Source organism: Astatotilapia calliptera, chromosome 16 (genome assembly GCF_900246225.1).
Source record: "Astatotilapia calliptera chromosome 16, fAstCal1.2, whole genome shotgun sequence".
Classification (NCBI taxonomy): domain Eukaryota; kingdom Metazoa; phylum Chordata; class Actinopteri; order Cichliformes; family Cichlidae; genus Astatotilapia; species Astatotilapia calliptera.
Window position 1 is genome coordinate 19,642,464 of NC_039317.1, and position 16,912 is coordinate 19,659,375.

At 40.4% G+C, this 16,912-nt stretch overlaps 1 protein-coding gene across 1 annotated transcript; it reads right to left on the reverse strand.

Moving 5' to 3' along the window:
* Positions 1–165: 165 nt before the first annotated feature.
* LOC113008015 (glutamate decarboxylase 1) lies at positions 166–15,445 on the reverse strand. Its single transcript, XM_026145120.1, has 17 exons — positions 14,967–15,445; positions 13,920–14,086; positions 12,260–12,322; positions 11,081–11,236; positions 10,526–10,768; positions 10,324–10,414; positions 6,421–6,533; positions 5,938–6,053; positions 5,737–5,816; positions 5,590–5,644; positions 5,040–5,156; positions 4,853–4,917; positions 3,634–3,712; positions 3,361–3,510; positions 3,168–3,275; positions 2,776–2,865; positions 166–1,760 (listed from the first exon to the last, which is right to left on the reverse strand). The coding sequence occupies exons 2-17, from the start codon at positions 13,993–13,995 to the stop codon at positions 1,587–1,589; spliced, it is 1,776 nt and encodes a 591-aa protein (XP_026000905.1). The 5' UTR covers positions 13,996–14,086; positions 14,967–15,445; the 3' UTR covers positions 166–1,586.
* Positions 15,446–16,912: the final 1,467 nt, after the last annotated feature.

Sequence of the window (16,912 nt, forward strand, 5' to 3'; positions counted from 1 at the left end):
ATAACTGGATTGTTATAGAAGAAAAATGCTTACTTTATAATAATAATAATTATAACTATTATTGTATGTACAACAGTGGGGTCTGTTCAACCTAAAGGAATAAAGATGTAACACCAGTTTTGTTAACCTAAAAAAGCCATTCTGACAAAGAACTGTGATCACAGACACCCTAAAGCTTGTGTTTTTATTAGCCTTGTAGATACACCAGTAATACTTTGCAAATGATTTGCCAAAGTACTTACATTGAATATGACAAGAGACATTGCGTCCCTCTAATTCGGGAGTGTACAGTTGTTTAATAAGGCTTGTTATAGTAGCAAACACTGTGCACTTCATTGTTCAGGCAAAACATACTATGATAAACAATCCCCATTTCTCAACACAAAAACATTCCTATGGCGACGACGTTCAGACAGACAAAAGTTTGCATATTATACTTTTACTCCACTCCACACATTATAATACAGACAATCATGTGTCCCTCGAATCAAAGCTGCCCCACGATCAAAGTTTAGCATTGTGCTTTTTTATCATTAACAAAGCACCGGCAGTAGTGGCCACACTGCCAGTCAGTGAATCACAATGACATTGCACGGTTACACAACACTGATTGCACTAAAGTTAGAGGCATTAAATGAAGTACTCTTATATAAACATCTGAGTCTCTCTGTAAGGGAGAACAAGGAACATGTACATATTCATAACTCTTCTTTGGTTCACAAATACACTAAAAGACATGACTGTTATTCAAAACATTGCGATATAATACAGCAGCGTTTCCCAAAAAGGAAGGAAGGCAGGTTACAAATAGCAGACAACCTATTCACAATTATAATCTCTCAATATAAATAAAGTCATGTAGCTACCACATAACATATGGTTGATTTACATATAGGATTTTCTCACTGTAAAACTAGGACACATTTGGCACAAAGGCAATGTAACAGTACTTTACACAATCTACACAAAAAATTCTAAAAACACAGCAACCAAGTACAGAACCTGTTACAGTGACTGTGTTATATATATATTCCCACTTGTGTATATCAAAGGGAAATATTAGCTAAAATGTCATGGTGCAACTGTCTTAATATTTACCTTTTATCGAATGATAATTATCACATATAGTACATATATACTATATAGCGCCCCGAACTGTCATCTGTGAAAAAAATATTTAAAATTTTAGATCCTGACCAGTCTTTCATTTTTCATAGCAGCTATATACAGAATCATCAAGTGTTCAGACATTCTTGCTATTGCATATTTCATTGAAAAAGTAACCCATGTTAAACTCAGCTTCATCTCCTCTTCATGTATGTTTTTATCAAGAATACCACTGTTCTTAAACCTTTTCACTCAGAGAACCTGTTGTGCAAATATGTTAAGTATATGTCACGGTTGCAAAAGACAAGAGACAGAAACACACAGGGCATGGCGTTATTATTTGTTGTGCATTAGCAGAAAAGACCCATAAGCAACATCTCTATATGTCTTGAGGAGATAGACGGGATACGAAGCCAAGCCTGAGTCTCTCCAGAGTTGGAAAAGACAAAATGTTAAGAAAAAAAATACAGGTATGACTCTTACAAGTCATGCCCCAGTCGCTCAATCTCCTCGACCAGGAAATCGATGTCTGACCTGGTGGCGGCAGGGTTGGAGATGACCATGCGAAAGAAGTTGACCTTATCTCCTTGTGGCTGGTAACCCACCATCGTAGTGCCAGACTCCATCATCATTGCTTTGATCTTCGGAGCCACCTGTTGCAAAAAAAAAAAAAAAAAAAAAAAAAAGTTCAGAATGATCAAAACACTAACCTGCCACACCACCTATATAATCAGCCAATCACATTGCAGCTACTCAGTGCATTAGGCATGTAGACATTGTCACGACGACATGCTGAATTTTCAAACCGAGCATCAGAATGACAAACAAAGGTGATTTAAGTGACTTTAAATGTTGCATGTTTCTTGGTGCCACATGGGCTAATCTGAGTATTTCAGAAACAAATAATGTTCCCACATAACGATCTCCAGAATTCACCGGGAATGGTCAAAAACCCCAAAAATATCCAGTGAGTGAAAATATCTTCTTGAGGCCAAACGTCAGAGGAGAATGACCAGACTGCTTCAAGATGGTAGGAAAGCAACAGTGACCACTAAAATAAATAACCACTCATTACAACCAAGGTATGCAGAAGAGCATTTCTGAATACACAGCATGTTGAACCACAAAGCACATGGGCTACAGCAGCAGAAGACCACACTAGGATGAATTTGTGCTGCAGCATTCAGACGGTAGAGTCAGAATCTTGTGTAAATAAAATTAAAGCATAGATCCATTCTGTCTCGTATGGCTGGTTCAGGCTGTTGTTGCTAAAGAACAGTCAAAGTCATCAAATCATCTCAAGCTGGCTTCTTGAACATGACAACGAGTTCACTCCACAGTCACCAGATCTCAATCACATCAATGATGTTCAGCTGAAAAGTCGACCGTGTGTTCTCATCAATATGGACCAAGATCACTGAGGAATGTTTCCAGCACCCTGTTGAATCTACACTACAATTAATTAATCCAGTTCTGAAAGTAAAAGACTGACCAACTTGGTACTGGCAAGGTGTACCTAACAAAGTGGTCAATGAGAGAATACATTCAAAGCAAATGTATATGTATACATATTCATATTTGACTTTATGAATCCATAAAACCTGGCAGAAAAGTGGTGCGTAAATCAATCTAAGAGAGCAGGGGAGCTGCAGATTGAGGAGTAATTACCTTGTGCAACCTCTGACGTCTCTCTTCACCATCAGGTAAACTGCGCAGGCTCGGTGGAATGTACCAGAAGCAGACATTAGTGTGCTGCGGCTGATAAGAGAAAATGGGAACAACATTTGTAATGAGTGCTGATAAAAAGCTGCCTTCTGTATTTTCAGCGTTTCTTGTCAACATGTCAGCAAAGCAAAGCGACCCAATCAATCCCAAAACCAAATTAAGGCATCAAGTGCTGAATTATTGCGGTTATTCATCACAAATGAAAAATATCTTTTGTGGAGCAGAAAACTCGGATAAAATAAAGCACAGACATTTTTCATCTGTTCGAGTTAGCGCTGCAGGGAATCTCTGGATGTTCATTTTTAAAATGTTTGCTGTGGAAACAGTCATCTCACCTCTCCTTTGAACACCATCTTGAATCCCTCTCTGTTTTTGATTTTATTGTAGAGGTAGGCTGACAGATCCAGGCACTTATCAATATGCTGCTCAAATCCTACTGTTCCCTGTAAGGGGAAAAAAAGAAGCTGTTACCATCTGCTTCTGCATATGGCAGCAAAGCTGACAGAAGCCCTGCAGATTAAAGCACACCTTTGCCTTCCACATCAGCCAGAACTTGAAGATATCGACATGCCGCCCACACTGAATGGCTTTGTCACCGGTGTCGTATGTAACGTCGTACTGTTTGTCTGGCTGGAAGAGGTATCCAGCACACATAGAGTTGCAGCCTTGTAACAGTCCCTGCAACGGAAGCGATCGTGATGAGACATGAACAAGATGGTTTTGGTGAAAGTGCACAGATTCGTTTGTGTGTGCAGAGGTGGTATAGTGCGGAGCAGGAAAGTGAAACAAACACATACTCACCCGCTCTCTGACTAGAATGGCAGAGCACTGCAGTGGCACTCCCATCATCTTGTGAGGGTTCCAGGTGACTGAGTTGGCCCTGCAGAGATATTGAAACAGTAAACACAGCTCTGTGAGGGTGTGGAAATGTGTGTGTGTGTGTGCTTATGGAGTCTGGTAGTGAAAGGTAAAACGACACCGACCCTCTCAAGATTTGAATGTAATAATTTTGCATGTTTGCATTTTGAAATATGGAGTCTGCAATCTGTAGCTGGAGCTGAGAACAGATTGCACTCTTGGCTTAAGACTAAAATACAGATTTTCCAGTTTCCTCTCTGGCCAAAGAAACACACTCTACTAAAGACACTGATTTCAATCAAATGGTGTCTCTTAGTATCTTTGAAATTACTGATGTGTCTCTCTGGGTTTGCCTATTTATGTTCAATGCAACTATTGTCAAACTTTCCCAAAAAGCAAATAAAAAATACTTCTTGAATGCCAGACAGTGCCTCTTTTGACAAGTTTTGAAACATTTTTCAAAATCTTTGCCTGTTTTTTTTAGGACTTGCACTCTTCTTACATCTTATTGAGACAGGAATGTTTAAAATTCTCAATGACAGAACATATAATACTCAAAAAAAGAAAGAAAAAGACATATGGGCTGTCTTAAGGCTCTGCACCTCATTATTTTCTCTCTCTGTAAATTTGATCACATTTATCACAATATATGCTACTCATCTGTATGTGCCTGTATATTCTGGCCTGCTGGTCTTCTCTGAAAAGCTCAAAGTTACATAATTTCCAGCACCTAAATTTTTTAAGTGGCTGAAAGAATAAATGAGGTCACCAAGAATGCCTCTTTTCACTAACACGACATAGCTGAGATCGTCATGAAACAGCTATCCAGAACTTTTGGGGTTTTTTTTTTTGCTTGTCGTGCTTCACAAGGCATTCAGATTCTTGTTTTGGCCCTCTTATCGCCTGACTCTTGTCTTTCTCTTTGTGTGTTTTGAGTAAAGTGTGCTTCCTTTGTTAAATTAGAGTGTTGAGATTTTTTTCTCATTATATGCAGCTTGAAAACGCCTGGTAGGCAAGCTCTTGATTTGTGCTCATTAGACAAAATGACTGTCTTAAATAATATAGGAAAAGATGCTGCTTTTTACAGGCTGAGTAGTGAAGCAGATGTGCAAGAAATTCGTCTAAACCCGTGTTTGCAAGTTCAGGCGATGTGTTCATTTACCTCTCCACTCCATTCAGCTTGTGTCTGTGTTTCCTGGACATCAGCAAACCTCCTCCCCACGCACCCTGCACGGGTCACAACATGGTAATAACACTGAACATATTGATATTGATCATAATGCCACAGCAGACTGCTGATTTGTACAGCTTTGTGTTCATTTTTTCCTTGGAGATCAATATTCTCTTACATCCACATGAAGCCACATATTGTACTTTTCACAGATGTCGGCAATTTCATTGATGGGATCAAAGGCTCCGTAGACGGTGGTACCAGCGGTGGCAGTCACAAACAGTGGAACATACCCCTACGATGCAAAGGCACAGCACACACAACAACAAAAAAAGACAATTCTTGGTTGAATTCAGGTTGTTATGTTCTTTTCTTTCTGCCTGATTGTTGACATCAAAGAGATCGGCTAAAACACGTTGCTCAAATGACGCTCTCTTTCCATCTGCACCTATTGTTGGGGCAAAATTGCTTCCCCATTTCTTCTAGTCTACGCATCACTTTGCCTTTGAAGGAAAGAGATACTTAAAAGCAGAGGGAGCGTCGTATGTGAACAGACAGAAGCATTAACTTTATTGAAATAGCCTCACTGCTCCAGCATACCGAGTGTTTTCTTTGCTACAAGCAAATTCTGCAGCTCATGTAAGTGTTTCTTATTTTAAGCAGTAGCTGAACAGAGGGAATAAAAATGTTAGCAGGGCGATATCTGAGTCATTGCTGCAGACATTTACCTTTCGCTTGGCCTCTATTACTTTGGCTTCTAAGTCATCAGGAATGACTCTCCCTCTGGAAAAGAAGAGGATATGCAGTAGTATCTCATCTAGATGTTAAATATTTTTCCTAAACTATGTGCAGGTAGGTTAAATAACAAAACAAACCTTTCATCTGTGTTCAAAAGGATCAGGTTCTCTGTTCCGAAGCCCAGAGCTGCGCTTGCTTTCTTGATGGAGTAGTGGCTCTGCAGGGACAGGAGTTCATCACTCATCACTATGATGCTGATATTTATTTGCCCACCTAATGTAAATATGCTCCGGTGGTGAGATGTTAATATTCAGTGACACCGTTAGTGTTTGACTAACATGCTCTGAGGTGAAGAGGACCAGTCTGGGTGCAGCTGCCATGCCTTTGGTCTTCACTTCTGGGAAGAACTTGTATCTGGCAATCATCACACTGTACATGTTGGAAATTGCTCCACCTGCAGAATCAAAACATGGCTTAAAAATTTGCTACATATGTGATAATATGGATATTTCAAAGGCAAAACTTCTTCTACTACTTTCTTTATTTGTCCCTGACAGTTACTAATAACTTTGTAGATTCACATACTTAAAAATAATTATGATACATTGATAATGGTAAAGCAGCCAGCTGTATATGAAGCAGTTAATACTAACCTCACCTTTTATTTTTTTACACATTTGTAATTTTATAATCCCAATGTCTGTTTCTTTTGTCTTTAAAATGGGACACTTTGCATCATGAGTATAGTTTGATGATTGCATTTTTACTGTTTTCATGCACATGTGCTTCCATTGGAGGTTGATCATTGGTTGAGATTTTACCTGGAGAAAATATCCCATCACCCTCTCCATCTGGCCAGCCAACAATCTCTCTCATTTTTTTCAGAGTCAGCTGCTCCATTAGCACAAAAACGGGGGCGATCTCGTAGGTGAACCTGAACCAAACCAAAAGCAGAGAACTTGAAGAGCTACATGTAAATGAAACCCGGCTGTTTGATTTCCACTTAAAAATGTAGCACAGTCTTTAACTCTAATTAATGTTTTAGAGATGGACAGTATTAGATTAAAAAACAAAACATCAGCTCAGTTGTGAGGTGAGGGGCAGCATGAAGTGCATTTGGATACTTTAATTGTATGCAGCATGAGCAGTAAGTTAATTTTTGGTGACACTGAAAGGGCCAGTCTTGGTCAGAACAAAGAGTATTTTTTAAAGGAAAGTAGTCATCTGTTATACTCATGGGGTGAAAAAACGGTTGTTGGAGATGCCAGCACTTGGCTGCTGCTTAAAAACAATATGAAATTCATCTTATTTTTGTATGCCATAAAGCTCTTCTTCTTCTTTTAGCCTTTAGGGGTCACCACAGCAGATCATCTTAAGCGGAAATTTTGCAGCTCTGGAAGGATAAGACCAATATGTGCCCATCAGGGGTTATAAGGAGTGGACGAATTCACCCAGAGGTCAGACCACACAATGCTCAGACAAACTTAAAACCCCCCACAGAGAGCTACATCTCAGACTCTACAGGCTATGGGTAGCATGTTAAATGTTAAACTTCATGATAGTACAATTAGGAAAAGACTGAACAAGTATGGTTTGGAAGGGTTGCCAAGAAAAAGCCTCTCCTGGTGACCAAAGAACATGGCAATGTGTCCTAGGTTTGCAAAGTTCGATTTGAACAAATCACAAGACTTCAACACAAACGCCTCATACCAACTGTCAAGCATGGATGTGGAGGGGTAAGGATTTAGGTTTGTCAAACATAGTCCAACACAAACTCCTCCAAAGTATTCTAAAGACAAATGTGAGGCTATCGCTCCAGCACCTAAGGTTTGGCCTAAATTGACAAGTTACAACAGAATGGGTAAAAAAGAAAAGAATCAAGATGCTGCAAAGGACCGGTCAAAGTCCAGACCTCATGTTGAAATTGAAGTTATTAAAATTTTGTAACTGAAAGAAGGTGTACTTTCTCTTCACCCTGACTGTATAAGATTTGTCATATAACGAAACAAGATGAAAACCAACAACCTCAAAGAAGCACACAGCCAATTTGGAATTGCAGCACAAAAAGACTCATCCAAATTCTCCAAACCAGTATTCTTCTGCTTGCACAAACATCTATCCATTCATGTAAAGACAGTAACTAAATCATTAGGAACATTGCAGTATGTCACACTGTAACTCACAGCATCTTCAACATGTATAGACCCATGGCAACATGAAGGGGGAAAAACATAAACAAGTCAGATTCGTTCATGCAGACGAGGCTCACTCATTCTGATTATGTAAGACCAGGATGTGATTGTCAGTCTATTAGTGTCAGTCAATATCTGCCAGGGGTAATTAGGGTTGATAGAGTAATTAATAAAGGTAAATTGGTGTGTAAGCAACCTCCACCCGTGGGTTCAACTCCTCCACAGGGGTGTTGTTAGCAACACAAAAGGTGAGGGTACTTTTTGAAAGCCACATGATGGACTGATGTCTCAACCAATGAGAGGGAAGAAGACTTTGAAAAGCATTAGTCTACTATAAACCTTCACATCTATTACCCTCTAAAAGCTCCACTAATCTCTAGATAATCTGTTGTGAAGGATGAGCTCCGCTCAGAAATGATGACAGATCGGTTATAAACTTTTAAAAAAAAAAGAAAATTGCCGTCATTTATTGTGCTGAAGGAGAATAACTAAGCTGACCAATGAGGCAAAGGGATTTTTCAGTTTGGCAACCCATAATTTGTTCTTAACAATGGACTGATCTATAAGACCTTAATGAACAATTAAGTTATGTCAACAGCCATTTTTTACAACCCTCTGTCGGCTTTTTTATGTAGCTTAATCACAAGCAAAGTCCAATTTTCCTCTGGAGTGCAAGCAGTGTGATTCACAGATGACTTGTCCATGCTGCCAACCTTCCTCGTCTGTTTAGTATATAAGTGGTTTTAGCTGATAGATGCATGTATTGCCATTTAACAGTGAGATTGTAATGTAATGTAAAAGCACTTTTTCTTTTTGTTTTTAAAGATCATTTAATTTCTAATAGGAGACAGGAAACAAGGTCCATGGCTAAAATCAAACCAGGCATCCGACGCTTCTGCACGTCTCATCTTCGGCACTTCTCGGGATCATGACAGATTTCTACATAAGCTGACCTTTGACGTTCAGGTGGATGATGTCTACCTGAAGTTCAAAAATCACCAGCACATGTAGTTTTATCACAAGCTTTGTCGTTTTCATGTCGATAGCACTTTTATGAGAATGTTTTATTATATTCTCAGCTCGTTCGGGTCACTAAACCTAAAAAAAAAACCAATAAGAGACTTTAAGGTATCATTACACTGTTACCCCGAATGACCTCCCGGCTGATCCTAGCCTCCCTCTATCAAAGGAGTTTAACTTGTTTATGTCTCTGTATTCCAACATGCAGGAAAAATAGACTGGAAAAAGTAATTTCATACTGTTGCTTTTTTGAATATTTAATACCCGTTTGATGTTTTGTTTTTGTTGTTTTTTTTACAATAAATTTCCCCTTAGGAATAATAAAGGTGTCCTTTTTCTCCTATATAAATAAATGATATTTGACTGCAGATCAAACAGGTGCACTGACATGTATCCATTAACGTTGAGTGTATTGAAGATGTCAGTAAATATAAATATCTGGAATGGGACTGAGAAATTTGTGATGTTTGCTTTATAAAAATTTGTTTTCTTGCATAACTTCATTTGTGGACAGAAATCTAACCGTGCTCTATATGAACATATTCACTAAGCTTGGTAACATTTTCAGTATGACACTGATTTGTGAGTCCTGTTTGTTGGGGTGCTCAGTGATACAGCTCGCCCTGTTACATTGGTACAATGTACAATACTGATTTGATCAGACATCCCTCAGACCTTCCAGCTCTGATAAACAGACCTGCAATGTTTAAGTATTTCCACCTGTTATTTTATTCATCGGCTAGATTTTGCAGAAATTACCAACAAAACTAATCGCTCATCTTTTTTATTTTACGCTGATGCATGCAAATGCAGCACTATTGCTATGTATGGTATGTTTTGTTCCTTCCCCTTTGAACGCATTAGGTGGCAAAACACCACTCATTCTTCTCAGTCTATAAAGTATGACGTAATGCAGTCCAACATGTCCACAGACTACAGCCCTGACTGCGACCACCTGCACAGTCTTCTCTGACAAAGAGTCATTTAGAACTCACGTTCAGGATTGATTGCACTATAGCAAAACTGAGCAGAGCCCCAATAATGGCTGCTGTACCGATCCTGTGAAGGGAAAAGACTCATTTTTCTCTCCCGGCATTGTTATGTCACAGGAACCAGCAGCACATGGAACAAAGACAACATGTAAACTGTGAATGCAAATCAATATGCAATTTAGTTTGCCTGCAGGGCTGAATTATGTGACCACAGCCTAAGCGCAGGACAACATCGACAATACTGCCAGTGAGTAGCCATCTGAATGTCTTCTTTTGTGCTCTTTATTTTCTTGCTTGACTGACAATCTATTAGAGCATGCTGGGCATTCCTCTGCCAAACACAGTAATTACTGTATGTCCCTTGAAGTATTCCTCTTACTGGGAGCCTCTCTCTTCATGGGCCATTAAAAACAGTGAGTACAAAAAAAGAGCTTTAAAATAGGCTGAATCTAATGAACCTAATAACTTCAAAAACATCACATTTTTATTGCGCTGATCCCGGCTGTATTGGAGTACTCACATATTAGTGTTGGCTGTAGATGTAAGCCACTCTCCTGCCAACCCCACAATATCTAATCCGGTGGAGAGCTGGTTAAAGAACCTGGGGTGACCTGCGATTGATGAAGATGCAATAAAGATACTCAGAAAACACTTTATTATCTAAGAATTTGTGTGAGTTAATGAAAGTTATTGATTAGCACTACAGCCTGCAGGCCTCATACCTGTTCTCACTCCATATTTTAGCGTGTCTCTGCAATCCACTAGGATCTGCTCCAGAGACTCAGGCTGGTCAGAGAGCTCCAGGTTGAAGCCCTCGATGCCCTCCAGCAGCTGGTGGGGATGGTGGAAGTCCAGGACCTTGGTAGACCTGTCAAAGGTCTTCCGGATGTAGCTGGTGAGGATTTCCACGACCTCCAGCAAGAACTGCATGGTTGGCTCCTCTCCATTTTTGGCAGGTAGCAGCTCTAAAAAAATAACAAAGGTCATCTGCATTCATTTGTGTTTTGTTTGTTTTTTTTAATTATTCTTTCTGATTTTTACATGTTTTACAATTTTATTTTTATTTTTTGGAAACCTCAGGATCTCCCTACAACTTATTACTTTTATGTTTTCATTTTCTTAAACCATCAAATTCAATAAAGACATTTTTGAGAAAATTATTCTTGCACAAGAATCCAAGAATTTCCCACAGGTTTATGGGTGAATTTAGGCCTAATATATAATGATGATGTTAAAATATAACGAACATACGGGTTTTCTTTGTATTTTAAGCCTACCTCTGGCGTACAGATTGGAGAAGTCGGACTCTGTTCGCCTGAAACGCGCCTCTCCGCCGCTGTTATCGCAGGACAGCAGGTTCTTGGCTGTGCGCTCCTTGAAGGAACTCACAATCCTGCTCCTCTCCTCCAGATTGTTGTTCTTCTGCAGGAATCCTAAATATGAAGAAGGGGAGTCCGGAGGATGAAAACACTTCCCAAACATGATGAGAGCTGCAGCTTTCCCCACTATAACATGCACAATAACGAGTACTTCTGTTTTCGTGTTTCTCCAGTTTATCTCGTCTCTCCCGCTTTCTCTCTCGCTCTGTCCTTTCTCTGCCTTTATTTTGAATGAGAAGAGGCTCCCATTCTGTCCTATTCACGGACGGGTGGGGTTTGATACCTCTCTGGGAGGTTGAAGCCAGTGACATCAGCACCAAACTCCAGCCAGGCAAAAACAAATGGCTGTCGTTTAGTGGATGTAAATTCTTATTAAGACACGTTGTGCACTTTACTGTGCAGCGGAGAACACAAGTAGTCATACATTCATACGAATATATGAATACAAATAAAATAATACAGCTAAAAACCTCTGACATTTACAGTCTTACTTTAATTCTAAATAAGAAATCGTTGTTTTTGTGTTTCTTTCTCTATTTTGGCGCGTAGTTGTGGATTCTATTTAATGACCATAACAAAAACCAGTAAAACGTGTCGGTGAAAGATACCAAAAAATAATTGTAGCGCGCACTGGTGCGCGTCATTCACCAGTATGGTAACTGTCCTTGGTTAGTTAGTGTCAGGCTCAAATGGACTCTGAAGGTGGAAATCGGAAAATCCATCCCGCATAATTCCCTCTTTAATTTCATCAGCTCTGACTCGGGCATCAATTGATGGGTTTTTGGCAGCTGAAGCATTTTTTCCCATTTTGTGTAAAATGGCGAGATGATATTGGGGGGTGGGGGTAATTTAATAAACTGCATAATGCTGGTTAGTCTTGCGGGGTTTTTTTTCGCGAGGAAGGGAATTAAAAATCTAATTAGAGCAGCAATCAGCGCTGTTTCCAAACGAGCCGCGAGTAAAACGATGCAGGCCGTGAAGCCTACAGTCATGTTTGTAGAATATTAGCTTCGATCATTGAGAGATGCAGATTTATTCAGAAAAAAATATAATATTGGAAAAAAAGGGCGAACTTACCACATATTTTCATCCCCAATTTTCTAGTACAGCCATGCGCAACTCCACACCAAGCATCATAACCTGACATTTAAAGGAGGGAAAACTATTAGAGACGGCCTCACAGAAAGAAATGCACTCTTTCATTTTGAATGCATTTATTTATTTTTTAGCTTGAACAGTTACACATGAAAATAAATGATGAGAAGAAAATGAGAATGATGAAGAATGCTAAAGCAAAAGAAATAGTTTCTTTGGAGTATTTTAACATTTAGCCGCACTCTGGGGGGCAGTGCTGTATTTTCAGCGCCTGTCACCGTTCATGACCTGGGCAAGGACTTAAAATTAATTAGCTCTTTGATCCCATGCCAGCCTGATTGAGTGAAAAGATGCTGGTTAAAAATGCAAGCGTGGGTAGACATGAGCCTGCCGGCCAGTGACAGATAGAGAATTACTGTGTTATCAAGTGCTTCCAGCCAGAGAGGGGATGGGGCACCTTGGATGGGAAGCAAAGGCGAAATCCTCGAGAAAAAAAAAGAAAAACACAGCAATTTAGGGGAGGAGGGAGTGCAGGGGTGGGGTGGTAGGAGTGGGGAGATAGGAGGAGGAGGTGGTGATCGGTCCCATTCCCACATCCCAATTTAACCCTTGCTTTGGCTCATTAGATAAATCATCGCTGGGCTCAGCTCACTGGACGCACTTTAACAGACCCCCCCCCCCAAGCCAGTAGAAATGAGACAGAGAAAAGAAAAATAGAAAAATGAAAAATAAATAAATAAATAAATAAAAACAGGCTGAACAAGCATTTTCATATAGGATTAAAAGCACACAATACATTTGCAGACGTGCAGATATATAGAAAAGCCAGGCAATGCATGGGCCTAATGTGAAGCAACCAGCGCAGTGCATTAGAGACACATATACTGCACGCGCAAAGCCATTCCTACAGGTTATCCAAGATCACACAGGACTGGAAGAAACACAGCAAAACCTTAAATTCACCAGCATCTGTGCTTATTTCACGTCTACACCTGTTACATGATTTTAGACCCCAGACTCGTGCTTGTATAACCGCTGCCAGTGAAATGACTGCACAGTGCCCTTTATCGAAGGCTACAGCGCTCAAGTGTGCCATTAGGAGCAATTTATTAGGGCAGGCTTTTAACAGCAACTTCAGACGCAATTTCTATTATTCCATGAAGGCACTTTAATTTAGAAATGAGTAAAAACATAAAATTAATAATAATAATAATAATAATAATAATAATAATAATAATAATAATAATAAATCCTCTCTCTCTCTCTCTCCGGTGGTGCTCCTCCGGGCTTGTCTTCCAGGCTAATCGCCTGCAGTGTGATGTTAGTAGAGGACATCATTTTCTGACAGCAGCACTGGTCTGCCACGCAGATGCCGGGAGGGGTGGAGGGTGGGGGTGAGGGGACCGTATGGTGAATGAAATGCAGCGGTGATTTGTGGCGAAGGAAGCTCTCTCTCTCTCTCTCTCTCTCGCAAATGGCAGCGGAATTTTTCTCTTTCTTTCTCCACCCCCCCCCCCCTCCACCACCACCACCACCACCCGCACTCTCTCTTTCTCTCCCTCCCTCGATGAAAATGATTAATGGCATTGCCCACAAAGTAAATAGCACACGTGAAATAGCATTTTATCTGTAATGGACCTACTTGAGCCCGGTGGCCGTAAATTTGTCGAGTTGGGATCCGGATCGCCGCCAGAAGAGGAGGGTGCAGACGCCGCCATCACTCCCGAGACCCTGTGCCAAAGTCCTCACCTCAAAAAGCCTGGTCACTTTTTTTTTCTCCTTTATTCCCCTCCCAAAGCTGTCTCTGGGCTATCCAATGACAGGGGAACAGAAACAATACCGCGTGTATGACTTAAAAAACAAAAATGTGCCTCTTCCTCTTTAACACTGAAAGAGATGCTCAACTTGGAGACTCTGGACGACAAGGGCACAGTCTCTCTAACAAGTTGATTTGGGGCTTCAAATTCTCAGCCCAAGCTACAAAAATAAATGTATAACTAAAACATTACCACTTTACGTTTACGCACAACTAACAGTTAACTATTTAATTAAACCCTTTCTGACAGAATCACATCATTTCAGTAACATCGCTCACTGCTCAGGAGATCTGAATGATGGTTATTTTTTACCACAACAGAGCTTATTAATAACCCTAATTATTCTGGCTAAGCTATTAAAAATGTAAAACATTTAACCATATTGTTTCTGGATGTTAGGCCGAAAGTAAAAAAAAATGCAAATAATATAATAATAATAATATTAATACTATTATTTATTTATTTATACTTTCTCCAATTAATATCATGGCCTTATTGGTAATCAGTCATTAGCTTGAGCCACACTAATATCAATGACAAATATTAGTTCAAGGTGATCATTCCTCTCACCGGCCCAGGTTAAAGTCAACCCACGGAAATAGACGACGTGCATCTTCATTCCCTCCCCCCATGCGGTTATTAAATATTCAAATATTATTTTTATATTCGAAACCTTTTCAAAAATAACAAAAACAAATACGTGCAATTTGCGTGCAAACTGGGCCAACGTGTAATTTAAACCTAGAAGTGTCAAAGGAACTTCTCCCGCTTTATAAAAACACCTGTTAGAGCATCGATGGCAATAAAGGAGACTTTTGTTGCGTGCTGGCTTCCTACAGTAAACCCTGAAAATGAAGAATGAAGCTACTTACCGCGCCTATGTGTGTCCAGGTGAACAGGTACAGTCCAAAAAACAAAAAAGAAAAAGAAAATTTTTTTGTGACTAAACTGAATCCTGGACGAGAGCCTGCCGCGCTCTTCCACTCAAACAAGACGAAGAAGAAACAATAGACCCGAGTCCCGGCTCTCCGTTAGATCCGACACAAGGTGACCTTGCTTGTGTTGATGAGACTTTGATTTGCTGACATTTAAAGCGAGCTTTGTCTTTCTTTTGTCACTGCGCACGGATGACTCACGGTGCTACCTCCAGTGGTGCAGCATATCTGTGAGGCAGCAGAGCAGTCTGCAGGTGTGACACTGAATGGCGCCGCTTTCGGCCCCCTAAAGAGCCACTTTTTTGGGGTCTGTGGGGGGGGGTTGCTTGTCTCCGGATCTATACAGCTCTGGTCTGAATCCTAGTCACGAACATGGAGTTGAAGTTTGATTCCGTGAGCATGAGGAGGGATCAGGATCTTTAAAGGGGGGAGGAGGGGGGAGCGCTGCTTTTTTTTTTTTTTTGCTCTTGTGGAAAAAAACAAGAGGGCATCACACAAAGCGACACAATCACGAGCCTGAAACACTCATTTTGTTGCTCTTGTTTATTTATTTATTTGTTAGAACCCCACGAACACCACGAGGGATTCTTCTATTTCAGCACATCGAACGGGGAATCAATAAGAAGCCACGCCGAGCAGTCCCAACGCCACGTGTGATTAAATGCAGAACATAGAGCTGTCACAAACATCTTATTTCCACACTTTCTGTGCAGACAGATCGGTGCTGAGCGGTGAAGATGTAACCTACGACACCAGCGGCGCGCTGACACGGGCGAAAAATCCACAAGGTGGCAGTGAGAAACCAAGAATGGGTACTCCAGGAGCCCAGCACAAGTGGTCTATTTCCAGAAATACTCCATGAATCTAATTATAAACTGGCCCATTAATCTGGAACACGTCACCGTCATACGTGAAGGCACGGGACATGAGTGGACACGCACGAGGCGGCCAATCAGGAGCAAAGATCACCCACTCCTGGATTCTGGGAGATTTGTTATCCTTGTTCTTCTGATGATGGATCATCTTGAAACCGATTAAAGGTCACATCACACGCTGTGTCACGATCTATAAAAACTGTTTTTGAGACTGTGGTGTTTTCAGCACTGGACAGCTCCATTACAGTCTGTGGAAAAGGCTTTAAGAAGCCTACAGCTGCCCAGCTCTGACTTCCCTGAAGACAGTCAGGGCCGGAATAACCTACAACTACAGGCAGGGGAAGTTGAATTGCTTGAACTTTAACAATATCCACATGTCCATGTCTAAAGCATCATTGACCACTTTAACTCTACATCATGCTAATGCTAAAAGGTTCATGGATGTAGTGGAGGAGGACATGCAGAGGGCTGGTGTGGCAGAAGGGGGTAATAGGGACTGGGTGAGATGGAAGCAGATGATCTGTGGCAAGACTTAAAGAAAGAAGAAGATTTACAGGGTACAATTTAAAGTCCTCATACTATGAAAAAATATGACATTTAAGAATTTCAAATTATTACTAACCTTTCTGCCAAACTAATAATTGGATTTATTGGATAAACTTGGATTGTGGCTGTGTGGTTGTGGTTAAAGGCAATTATCTAATAAACATCAAGAATATAAGTAAGTAGGTACATTTTATTTATGTAGGATATTTAAAACCAAAGTGCTTTATGGTTAAATAAATGGTTCAGTGCAGTAACAACTTATCTGCCAACCACAGTTCAGATCAGCTGTTTCCAAGACCTTGAAACACAAAAAGGCATGTATTTAGCTTGGGTTCAAAGACAGTCACAGTTGACGCATTTCTGAGGATCATTCCAGATTCTTGGTACAGCGACAGCAAAGGCACAACCCCCTTTTTTAAAAGAAGCTTTGACTGAAGAATGGGACAGAGTGACTGGGAAGCA